This window comes from Lepus europaeus, chromosome 7, assembly GCF_033115175.1.
Source record: "Lepus europaeus isolate LE1 chromosome 7, mLepTim1.pri, whole genome shotgun sequence".
NCBI classification, from domain to species: domain Eukaryota; kingdom Metazoa; phylum Chordata; class Mammalia; order Lagomorpha; family Leporidae; genus Lepus; species Lepus europaeus.
This window is the reverse complement of record NC_084833.1, coordinates 124,582,296-124,595,690: the sequence shown is the minus strand read 5'-3', so window position 1 is coordinate 124,595,690 and position 13,395 is coordinate 124,582,296. Positions and strand designations below refer to the sequence as shown.

Genomic DNA, 13,395 nt, shown 5'->3' with positions numbered 1-13,395 from the left:
TAGGTCACTTTGGAGAGCATTCCTATTTGATGATCTGCAGATTTTCACAGAAAGTTTCAGGTCAGGAGAGAATGGAATGTTATATTAGCTTCTGAAGGAACATGACTGCAATCCAAGAATACTTTACCCAGAGAAGTTATCCTTCAAAAGTACAGGAAAATTAAACACTAAGACATGCAACAGCTGAAATATTCATCCCCACCACACCAGATTTTCATAAAAATATTTAAGATATCCTTTCATACATTAGCACTAGAAAATAACAACTTTCATCAAAACATATGAAGGTAAATCACATAAGAAATAAAGCAAAATCTATTAAAAATAAACAAAAGGTTCAGCAAAATGATAGGATTAAGAGATTATGAATGAATAATAAATGTGATTTGACTAAATCCACCAATTAAAAAGTATAGAAAATGGATTGAAGGCAAGACCCAATCACATGCTGCCAACATGAAATTTATTTTACTGTAGTAAAGACTCACACATAAAAGAAAAGGATGCAGAATGATGTAACACAAAATTGGGGGAAAAGCAAGTAGAAGCAATTATCTATATGATAAAATAGATATTAAGACACAATGCATAAAAAAGCACAAAGATGGTCCTCACATGATGATCAAGGGATCAGTTCAACAATAATACATGAAAAACGTGAATGTGTATGAACCTAATGTTGGTGAACTTCATCTTTTAAAACAAACATTAGAATTAAGTGAGAGGCCGGTGCCACGGCTCACTAGGCTAATCCTCCACCTGTGGCGCCGGCACCCCGGGTTCTAGTTCCTGTTGGGGTGCCGGTTCTGTCCCAGATGCTCCTCTTCGAATCCAGCTCTCTGCTGTGGCCCAGGAAGGCAGTGGAGGATGGCCCAGGTCCTTGGGCACTGCACCCGCATGGAAGACCAGGAGGAAGCACCTGGCTCCTGGCTTTGGATCAGTGCAGCGTGCTGGCTGTATCGGTCATATGGGGGGGGGTGGAGGGTGTGAACCAATGGAAGGAAGACCTTTCTCTCTGTCTCTCTCTCTCTCTCTCTCTCTCACTAACTCTACCTGTCCAAAAAAAAAAGAATTAAGTGAGAGATAAACTCCAATGGAGAAAAGAAAAAGAAGAGCATTATGTAATGAATAAGGGTTCAATTAAACAGGAAGATGGAATTATACTAAATGTATATGCACCCAATACCATAGTGCCTGGCTAATTAAAACAAATGTTAATGTATCTAAAGGAAGACATACACTCTAACACAAGAGTAATAGGGGAATTCAACACTTCACTTTCATCAACTGACAGATCAAGTGGACAGAAAAATCAACCAAGAAGCAATAGAGCTAATATATACTATGGACTATTTGTCCAACGAGCTAAAATCAATCCCTAGAGAAGGCATAGTTTCTTCAACAAATGGTGCTGGGAAAATCAGATCTCTACAAGCAGAAGTATGAAACAAGAGCCCTACCTTACCTCATATACAGAAATAAACTCAAAATGGATAAAGAATCTAAATCTTTAACCTGGTATCATGAAATTACTAGTGGAGAACATTAGAGAAACTCTGCAAGACATTGACATAGGTACAGACTTCTTTGAAAAGATCCCAGAAGCACAGGGAATAAAAGCAAAAATAGGCAAATGGGATTACAGCAGTCTATGAAGATTCTGCCTTGCAAAGGAAACACTTAGCAAAGTTTAGAGGTAACCAACAGAATGGGAGAAAATATTTGCAAACTATGAAACTGATAGAAGATTAATATCCAAAATCTGTAAAGAGCTCAAGAAACACAACAACAACAAAACAAACAAATCAGTTAAGAAATGAACAAAAGGACTTGAACATTTTTCAACAGAGGAAATTCAAAGGGCCAACAGTGACATGAAACAATGCTCAGGTGGCCAGCGCTATGGCACAGTGGGAAAAGCCACAGCCTGCAGTGCAAGTATCCCATATGGGCACCAGTCCTAGTCTTGGCTGCTTCACTTCTGATGTAGCTCTCTGCTATGGCCTAGGAAATCAGTAGAGAATGGCTCAAGTCCTTGGGCCCCTGGAACCAAGTGGTAGACTGGAAGAAGCTCCAGACTCCTTGCTTTGAATCAACCCAGCTCTGGCCATTGCAGCCATTTGCAGAATTATCAAGTGGATGGAGGACCTCTCTCTCTCTCTATGTAGTTCTGCCCTTCAAACAGATAACTAAATCTTTAAAAAAATGCTCAGGATCACTAGCCATTAGGGAAATGCAAATCAAAACCACAATGAGGTTTCAATTCATCCCTGTTAGAATGACTCTCATACAGAGATCAACAAACACTAAATGATGGTGACAATGTGGGGAAACAGGTATACTAATCCACTCTTGATGGGAATGTAAACTAATGCAGCCATTGTGGAAGACAGTAGGGAGTTACCTCAGAAAGCTGACAATAAATATGCCATATGACTAGGCATATAACCCCCTGGGAATTTACCCAAACAAAAATAAATCAGCATATGAAAGTGTTATCTGTATCTTCATGTTTACTGTAGCTCAATTCACAATAACTAAGATATGGAATCAACCCAGATGCCCATCAACTTGTGACTGGATAAAGAAAATGTGGTATATACACAGGCAGTAAAAGCCAAAATTAACAATTGGGATTGCATCAAATTCAGAAATTTCTGTACTGCAAAAGAAACAGTCAGGAAAATGAAGAGGCAACCAACAGAATGGGAGAAAATATTTGCAAGCTATGCAACAGATAAAGGGCTGATAACCAGAATCTACAAAGAGATCAAGAAACTCCACAACAACAAAACTAACAACCCACTTAAGAGATGGGCCAAGGACCTCAATAGACATTTTTCAAAAGAGGAAATCCAAATGGCCAACAGGCACATGAAAGATCACTAGCAATCAGGGAAATGCAAATCAAAACCACAATGAGGTTTCACCTCACCCCAGTTAGAATGGCTCACATTCAGAAATCTACCAATAATAGATGCTGGCGAGGATGTGGGGAAAAAGGAACACTAACCCACTGTTGGTGGGAATGCAAACTGGTAAAGCCACTATGGAAGTCAGTCTGGAGATTCCTCAGAAACCTGAATATAACCCTGCCATACAACCCAACTATCCCACTCCTTGGAATTTACACAAAAGAAATTAAATTGGCAAACAAAAAAAGCGGTCTACACCTTAATGTTTCTTGCAGCTCAATTCACAATAGCTAAGACCTGGAATCAACCCAAATGCCCATCAACAGTAGACTGCATAAAGAAATCATGGGATTTGTACTCTATAGAATACTATACAGCAGTCAAAAAAATGAAATCCGGTCATTTGCAACAAAATGGAGGAATCTGGAAAACATCATGCTGAGTGAAATAAGCCAATCCCAAAGGGATAAATATCATATGTTCTCCCTGATCGCTGACAACTCACCGAGCACCAAAAAGGAAACCTGTTGAAGTGAAATGGACACTTTGAGAAACAGTGACTTGATTAGCCTTTGTCCTGACTGTTGATGTACAATTTAATACTTTATCCCATTTAGTATTTTTTGTTCTACTTAATACTATTGGTTGAATTCTGTAATTAATACACAATTATTCTTAAGTGTTTAAATTTAACTGAAAAGTGATCCCTGTTAAATATAAGAGAGGGAAAAAGAGAGGGAGGAGATGTACAATTTGGGACATGCTCAATCAGACTTGCCCCAAATGGTAGAGTTAGAAACGTGCCAGGGGATTCCAATTCAATCCCATCAAGGTGGCATGTACCAATGCCATCTCACCAGTCAAAGTGATCAATTTCAGCTCAAAGTTGATCATAATGATAGGATTAAAAGTCAAAGGGATCACATAAAAAAGACTAGTGTCTGCTAATACTAACTCATATAATTAAAAAGGAGAGAATGATCCAACATGGGAAGTGGGATACACAGCAGACTCATAGAATGGCAGATGTCCTAAACAGCTCTCTGGCCTCAGAATCAGTCCTTAAGGCATTCGGATCTGGCTGAAGAGCCCATGAGAGTATTGTAGGCATGGAAAGCCAAGACACTCTGGAAAAAAAAAAAACAACAAAAACTAGATGAAAGATCTCTGCGAGTGAGATCCCAGTGGAAAGAACGGGGCCATCAAAGAAGGAGGTACCTTTCTCTGAAGGGAGGAGAGAACTTCCAATTTGACTATGACCTTGTCTAACTAAGATGAGAGCAAACTCAAAAGGCACTGTGCACTTACTCCCCATGTAGGATCTCTGTCCTTAATGTACTGCACATTGTGATTTAATGCTGTAAGTAGTTCTCAAACAGTATTTTACACTTTGTGTTTCTATGTGGGTGCAAACTGTTGAAATCTTTACTTAATATATGCTAAATGGATCTTCTGTATATAAAGATAATTGAAAATGAATCTTGATGTGAATGGAAGGGGAGAGGGAGCTGGAGATGGGGAGGTTGCGGGTGGGAGGGAAGTTATGGGGGGAAAAGCCATTGTAATCCATAAGCTGTACTTTGGAAATTTATATTCATTAAATAAAAGTTAAATAATAAAACCTGCATAAAAGGCAAAAAATATTTATTTGTTTGTTTTATTTCAAAGGCAGAAGTAAAGAATTAGACAGACAAGAAATTCCATCATGTGCATCACTTCCCAAATGTCCACAACAGCCAGAATTGGGCCAGGCTGAAGCCAAAAAACAGAATTCAAATATTAAATTCCTTCATGGATGCCAGGGTCCTAACCACCCAAGTAACCATCTGCTGTCTTCCAGGTAGTGCACTAAGAGGAAAGTAGAATGATAAATACAGCAGGGACTTGAACTCATCAGTCAGATATGGGATCTGTGTTTTGCAAGCAACATCTTAACCATGATGCCAAACACCTGTGATTCTACCAAATTTAAAGGAAGAACTAAAGGCAATTCCTTTTGAAGTAACCTACAAAGTTGAAGGGACAGAAATCTTTCCAAAATCTTTCAACATGGCCAACATTATCTTGATCACAAAACAAGACAAAGACACAACAAGAAAAGAACACTACAGATGAATAACTATGAGCAGAGATGGAAAAATTCTCAATATGATACCAGAAAATTAAACCCAACAACTTATGAAAAATTCATTCAATATGACCAAGTGGATTTAATCTAGGAATCCAGGAATAGTTTAAGCTTTGCAAATTTATAAGCATAAATACATCACATCAACAAAATGAGGAATAAAAATTGTATTACTAATATATCCATGTGTCAGAGAAAAGAATGTGAATTCTGCAGTTGTTCATGGAATGTTCTTTAAATGTCTTTTAGGTCCATCTGAGCTCTAGTCTAACTGAACTCTCATATGTTCCTTATTGAATATGAGGTGTCAAAATCTCCCAGTATTACTCTACTGGAGGTTTTTTGTTCATTTATTTTGTTGTTTATTGACTAGTCAATATTTACTGAGTGAAATTTTCTTTTTATTTTAAGGTGAACAAATTTCATATATACAGATATAGGAGCATAGTAACACATGCCTTCCTAACCTCACTCCTGCCCATTCTCTCACACCCCCTCAGCCTTTTTCCTCAAAATGCATTGTATATACTATAACCCCTGACTACCTCACTTGTGGGTGCATAAACAAAGGAACTAAAATAAGCATATCGACTAAATGTCTGAAATCCTATGTTTATTGTTGCAATATATGTAATAACCAAGATATGAGATAACCTAGGTGACAATCAATGGGTGAATGGCTAAAGAAAATATGATTTATATACAATATTGGATGCCTTTAAACAATCAAGAATGAAATCTTGTCCTCTACAGCAAAGTGTGTAGAATTGGACACCATCTTAGGTAAAATTAGTCAGGCACATTAAAACTAATGTCACGTTTTGTTTATTGCATGGCAGCTGAAAGAAAAGCAGGAGAAAATCCATGCATCTGGATGTAGAATAGTGATGACTTGAGGTTGGGAAGGCTGGTTTAGGGGAAAGGTGTCAGGAACAGAGAAGTTTATTAACAGATAACAGTCAGGTAGAGGGGTACATATTAGTTCTCAGAGCACAGGAAGGGGACTACCATTCTCAACAACATTTTTATTTTGTGAAGAATACAAGAACAACTTGAAAACTCTTGACATAAGGAAATGATGAGGAGGTGGAAATGTTATTACTGTAGTTTGTTTGGTACATGCTGCATAAATGCCTGTACTATCACACAGTATTTCATAGTGATGTAAAATTACTTCATGCTAATAAAAATGTATGAGATATCTGTGAAGTAAAAAAAAGCATACCTTTGGACAGTAAATTTAAAAATTAACTCAATAGGCTAATCCTCTGCCTTGCGGCGCCGGCTCACCAGGTTCTAGTCCCGGTCGGGGCGCAGATCCTGTCCCGGTTGCCCCTCTTCCAGGCCAGCTCTCTGCTTTGGCCAGGGAGTGCAGTGGAGGATGGCCCAAGTCCTTGGGCCCTGCACCCCATGGGAGACCAGGATAAGCACCTGGCTCCTGCCATCGGATCAGCACGGTGCGCCGGCCGCAGTGCGCCAACCGCGGCGGCCATTGGAGGGTGAACCAATGGCAAAGGAAGACCTTTCTCTCTGTCTCTCTCTCTCTCTCACTGTTCACTCTGCCTGTCAAAAAAAAAAAGTTTTAAAAATTAACACAATGAATGCGGTGGCACAACCCCACACAACTCTAATTAATTTTATTAAATTATTTGCATAGTAGATGAGCTACTTATTGTAGTGAGCCCGAAGTCAGCCATTGCCACCAGAGGGTGGTAGAGGCAATTCAGGAGGAACGGGATGGTTCCGCGTTTCTGGGGTCCTGAAGGACCTCCAGTCTGTGGTGTAAATACCTGAGGACATCAGTGGTGATCTATTTTAAAAATTTCAATACTGCAAGGATTACCTGTAACTACCAGTGTGGAATTAATCCAGAACGCCAATGCTTAAACATTTTAGCACTGGGGCCCATGCTGCGGCACAGCAGGTTAATGCCCTGGCCTGAAGCACTGGCATCCCATGTGGGCGCTGGTTCGAGACCCGGCTGCTCCACTTTCTATCCAGCTTTCTGATATGGCCTGGGAAAGCAGTAGAAGATGGCCCAAGTCCTTGGGCGCCTGCACCCGCTTGGGAGACCCGGAAGAAGCTCCTGGCTCCTGCGCAGCTCTGGCTGTCGTGGCCAATTGGGGAGTGAACCATCAGATGGAAAATCTCTCTCTCTCTCTCTCTCTCTCTCTCTCTGCCTCTTCTCTCTCTGTGTAACTGGCTTTCAAATAAAAACAAATAAATCTTTTAAAAAACATTTTAGCATTAATACGATCAATATAATTTTCATGTAAAAGTTTATGGTATATTTTCTTTGTTATTTTGCTAACACTTTTCTATTACTTCTTTTCCATATGTTAAATTTGAGAATCTCAGCACTGTTTTTGCTTCTTTCTGTTGTTAACTAGTAAAATCCCACGGCTTGATCATAAAAGCCTTTCTTATTGCAGATAATATTAATGTCATCATAAAACATAAAAGCATATCCTGCATTACAAAGTGTCCTTGAGAAAGCACATTAATGTTTTCCATACTATAGTGCATTCCTGGTTGTATATAAATATTAGATGAGTGATTACTGAACAAGCAAAATAGCTGTGATTACTTTATTGTGATTAATATGTTAGAATTAGACTCTGAGTTCTGGCAATGGCAGAACCTGTGCACTGAGGGTGAGTGACCTGCCCTCCTATGATCTTGAGAATCACTATCCCCATGAAGGGAATCACATACCCTGCTACAAAAACCTTCGACAATGCAGCCGTGCCAGATGGCTTTCCAGGGTTCACCCTTGAATCAACTTTTATGGAACCCTGCTTCCCAGAGTTTTATTTTTTTTCTAGAAATTGGTCTGTTAGGAAGGGAACTCCATTGCTCTTAATTCTAACGTGACTTTCACATTGCGTGTGGTTTCCATTTTACTCATCATCTGTGCACAGACGGGAGCTTTTGCTCCTCTTGTTATTTCCAGTCTTGAGCAAATGCACAGTGGATTTGGCCACGTTCCATTGTGAATTTTGGGACCCACAGCCACAGCTGGGCTGCAATGCAGGGCACACATACCATGCCATCCTGAGAAAGCTCAATTTCTTCCCTTGCACAATGGAAATTGAATGACCCATGTCACAGGGGAGTTTTTAGGACTAACTGGTTCCTGAATATGATTAGAACATGCCTGGCCATCAGTTCATGCTCAATGCATGCTGTCTTTGTCTTTATCACACAATAATGTTGATTCCATGCCCATTCACACTTAAATCCTATTGATTAAGACTAGTTCCTACTTGTTTTGGCCACCAGTGCTGGCTACACAACAGTATGAATTCCAGGCATAGGGATGGACAGTTTATGGAAATGTGTTAGAGGTTTGATCTCTAATCACCAACATCAATTTCTGACACAATTTATATGCTACCCAAGAGCAGATGAAGACACCAGGTCCTGGGGTGTGACAATGAGGCAGAGCTTGGATGGATGGATGGTCAGGGCTTTCACACATTAAGTTTCAATATCCTAAGTTGCTAACCATTTAGGTTCATGGCTCCTTAGTTTAAGTCATAAAACATCAGTGATATGGCAATACCATCTGCTTTTAGCTTAGTTTTTGGTGAATTGTCATTGATCTACTTGCCCATCTCCATATGCATAAATAAAAATTATTTTAGAAACTCACCTATATTTGTAAGTGTGCATTTATTCGTAAGCATGTCTGAACAGACAGGGGACTTCATAAATTTAGTGAAAACATAATTAAAATATAAACCTGGTTCATGGAAAGAAATTTGAAAACCATGTCTATAAGGGGTCTTCAACAAGTTTATGAAAAATAACTATTTTGAAAAAATTAACTATAATTTCTAAAAATTTTTGTTAAAGTGTAAACTTGCATTTTAATTCCATTTTCCAGACACTCATTAAAGAACCGCAGTATGTCATACCACTGAATGCTCTTAAGGGATCTAGGAACTCAGAGAAATTCCTAAGGAGATAACTTACACCCTTTAGAGAAAGGGCACACTGGGATAGAACTGCATGGACAAAAAAATGTTTTTGCCCCAAAACTACAGATGTTTTATTCTCACTTTTCACAAACCTTTTAAAGCACCCCTATATTTACCTTATTCACTCCTCTAAAAACCTTTGAGCATACAGCAATGAAAGGCTGAGAACTCAGTGATAGCCATAAGCCTGAGTAGGACAGGCAGGTGTAAGAAGACTCTGCAGAAGGGCAGTGCTCACACTGGGCCCCAACCAACGGCCGGGCTCTGAGCCAGGCTGCAGCCTCCAGGTGCTGGCTCCCCAGAGGTCCCGAGCTGAGGGGCTGGGGGCCGCACTCACGTGGAGACAGTGTTGAAGCCGCAGGCCTTCAGCTTCAGCAAGCGGTCCCTCCAGTACTCCCTGGGCACCCGGAAGTAGTGGATGGAGCCCCCGAAGATCCGGAACTTGCGACCGTTCAGAGTGAAGTGTGCGTGACCCGTCGCTGTGCTCCCAGTGCCAAGTCCCACAGATCGGTGCTTCAGCTCGAGAGGGGTCACATAAGACCAGTTGTACCTGGAGAGGGGACAGGACGGTGGAGGACAGACAGGGACAGAGGATGGGATAGCGGAGAGTGCTGAGCCCTCGGGGAAAATGCTGCTCCGTGAGCAGGACACGCTCTGCCCCTTTTGCTATGCATTATTTTCTCCAACAGGAGAGAGATTGCACCCTCCCTGCACCCTCATGCAAACCTGGCATCTTGTGGCTGTGCAGTTTGGGATGAAAGATTCTCTCTGGGTGTTGAGTGAAAAGCAAGACCTGATGAGATAAATGGCAGGAAAAAGATGGCCAGGATTCTGCTCCAGGAGAAATGTAGGCTATGGGGAGAAATGCACACAAGCACAAGGAATATGTCTGCTTGCTCTCACTGAAAGGCCCATAGAGCTGTTTGTCTTGCAGAAGCCAGAGCTACAAATGGAGCCCCTGAAGGTAGATCCTGTTTTATCAGACTCTAAGGGAAGGAGACTTGGCTACACCTGCTCCACAAGGCTCCTCACTGTCTCATAGTCCATCTCAGACTGAACCTGGCCCTGGAAACAGCAGGGAACACAATGCAACTGGACACTGGGAAAAGATCGGGGCCTGGTGGAGGAGGAAAGGTGACTCCTTGACTCCTCGTTCAAGGGCAGGTGGCCCTGGATTCCTCCCATTCCACAGAGGGGGGACTCTCAGCTCTGCAGGGCCAAGGTGTGCCCAAGATCTGCCTGGGGAGGTTCACGGTGGAGATGGGGAGCAGGTCTCCTGCAGAGCTGAGGAAAGCTCCCGAGAAAGCTGAGGAAAGGGGGCAGGGAGGGTCTTGGGCTGGAAACTCGCCAAGGATCTTAAGCAATAACGACTGACTGGCCAGCAGAACATGGGGAGGGTTAGGTTCCCAGGGGAGCACACAGGGATCATTAGGATCCAGGAGGGACTGGAGGAATAGCCACGCCGGCCAGGGTCCCTGGGCTGTGGACCTGCTCACGCAAATGGACAGGCGGCGGTCTGTCACCTGAGAAAGCGCAGGGAGCCCATCGTGCGGGGACTGAAGACTGCACGTCGTGCGCGGCTCCGCCTCCTTTCAGCAGCCCCAAATGCAGCACTGAGGAACTCCACGGGGGGGGGCCGCCTCAGATCAGCACTGTGCAATGGGAGTCAGGGATAAAGCCTTGCACCGTGCACAGTGCCAACGTCGGCGATCTGCACCTGCCAGCAGCCTCCTCAGCCCGGCGGCTGGGATCTGGAAGCCTCCCGTGAAGACACTCAAAGGTTATGAGCTCCAGACTTCGAGCCCTTCAGAGCGCGTATCTCCACTGCTGCCCTCCACTTCTGATGAATAACGCAGCTCCTCCTCGCCTTATCACCCCGTCCTTGGATCTCCTGAACTAAATTACAACCCCTCGCCAGCTGGCACAGAACACGCAAATACGTGGGCGAAAAGGAGGCGGAGAACCAGCCTCTGTGTACCCGAGCTCAGGAAGTCCTGATGCACCTGCTTCCGCACCCTTATCCAGTGACCAGGATGTGCAGACACAGCGCCTCTGATTAGAAACGTATGAGTCAGTTGTGCCCGCAGTTGAAGTTTCTAGGAGATGGCTAAATGCTATATTAAATTTCCACAAAGCACAGTGAGAGTACAGAAGGGGAGCCAGGCAGCCCTGGAGGACAGCATTTCTTCCTGAATTGAGTCTTAACAAGAGTGAGAATTGTCCTGGAAGAAGATTGGAGGTGTGTGCACAGCACAGTACAGAACACAAACTACTTTGGAAATTTTGGGGTGTGAAATAGCAGGGGCCAGGCAGGAGACAGATCAGGGGTGGTTATTGCTCTGGGTTCAGTGCCAGGTAACTCAGTCTGTTTCCAGAAGACAATGGAGAATGGGGTGTGACCATCACATAATCCCAGGCAGAAAGTAAATGAGATGTTAGTTTTATGTAGATTGCTTAAAGCAAAGTGGAAGCAAAATCAGAAACCAACAAATCATCCCATAAACCTGGTGATCCCAGAATGAAGGTGTGGGTTGCTCTGCGGTGGAAATTGTAAATGAGAACAGGATGTAGATTAAGGGAAGACTAGTGAGTTCAAAGTGGTAGCTTTTGATAATTGAATGAGGTCAGTCGTCCAGAGCAAATAGTCTGGGATGTCCACCGTGTTTCAGGCTAAGTGACCTGTTGTTGGCATTGATTAAGATCAAGGCAGATAGAGACACATTTTAATGGTGGAGTGATGTACCCAGTTTCATACATGCAGGGTTTGACGTCCTCGTGCCCAAAAGAGAAACCACTTGATGTTCTCTAGAACGCCTTTGCTTCTGCTGTAACATTTGAAACAAGAACAGAGATGGAAACCTGGAACGCAGGCCTCAGAGAATATTGTGGGATCATGTTCTCCTGTCTTCTTTGTTACAGATATGCTTTCCTTCTTGAACAAGCTCCCTGACATTTTTTATCCTATCTTGTACTCATTATTAGATTGTAAGCAAGGCACTATTAAGACTTTCTCAAAGTTGATTTCACAGACACATGACATAATTATTCTTTGTCAAAATCCCAAACAAGTGTTCTAGGGCTTGTGCGTTTCCATATAAAATGTAGAATAAATGTGTATATGTCTACTAAAAGCCACAGTATGATTTTTGATAAGAATTACATTTAATATACAGATGAATAATGACATCCTCATCATGTGAAATCTTCCAATCCATGAGCATAGTGCAACTCTTGCTTGTATCCAAAGTCCCATCCATTTGGTAGCCAAATAATACCCTACTGTATGGATATACCACTTGTTTTTATACATTTCTCAGATAAAGGATGATTGTGTTGTTTGCACATTTTGCCTAGTATAAATAATGAGGCCATGAACATTCATGTAGAAGACTTACGTGAACATATTCTTTGTTTCTGTCCTCTTGGAGATGTACCTGGGAATGTGTAGCTATTAATTTTCAAATACTTTTTCCATATATTTATTTTTATTGAATGTGATAATGTTAAATAGTCTTTACACTGTCAATCCATGCCTGGGAATCATAAAGAAATGCTTCAGTGGACAACCTCATCCACCCACCATATACATATAATGAAAACTTGATTCAGGTACATTTTGATAATTCCACAATCCTTAAAAACTTATAACAAGAGTTGGAATTTAAAGCTTCTGCAGGTCTTTAGATTTCCAATACTCCACATATTTATCTCAGTTCATGTTCAATCATAGAACCTCCTAACAAAATTTTGCTGGAAAAGATGCATACATGACCTCAGGGAAAATGCAACAGATTTTTTGTTAGGCTTTGTGGTCTCCAAATTATGTTACCAGTTTAGCAAAGAATTCAGTGTTCCATGTTTCATCATCCAACCCCACTGTGGCTAACTCAGCTACTCACCCTCACACATGGGAAGACAGACAGGCAGACAAGTCTTCACCTAAGATAACAGTAACATTATCCTTAGCCCTCCTAAGAGTCCATTCCTGCACTAACACTTTAATAAAGACTGGACTCCAATAGGAAAATGCTCCCACACTAGCATTGCTTCATTCACCAATTTGCTTCACTCTCATCAGCAGCAAGTCTTCAACTCCTGCACACAGTGAAATAATTTATTATAGAGAATCCCAGGCTCTTTATCAAGTGGTCACAAACCAATTTGAAATATCTTTATTGAACCAGTGATGTAAAACTAAGAAATTGACTATCTGGTATTGTGGAAAGAAACTTTTCAGTAATCCTGGGTAGCTTCATCAGTTCCTTCAAAGACTAAAAACCCCTAGATGTCTAAAGATGTTATTATTACTATAACCAACTTATATATGATCAAGGAGCTAAAGCCAATTCCTGGGGCAAGGACAGTCATT

The 13,395-nt window shown here is 41.7% G+C and overlaps 1 protein-coding gene across 1 annotated transcript in view; it reads right to left on the bottom strand.

The window, feature by feature from the left end:
* LOC133763992 (beta-galactosidase-1-like protein 3) overlaps window positions 1–10,572 on the bottom strand; it is a 59,454-nt gene extending 48,882 nt beyond the window's left edge. The window contains exons 1-2 of the mRNA XM_062197657.1: window positions 10,550–10,572; window positions 9,364–9,576 (exon numbers count right to left, since the gene is read on the bottom strand). Coding sequence (XP_062053641.1) covers window positions 9,364–9,576; window positions 10,550–10,572 — 236 coding nt within the window. The remainder of the gene's footprint in view (window positions 1–9,363; window positions 9,577–10,549) is intronic.
* Between the last annotated feature and the right edge of the window lie 2,823 nt (window positions 10,573–13,395).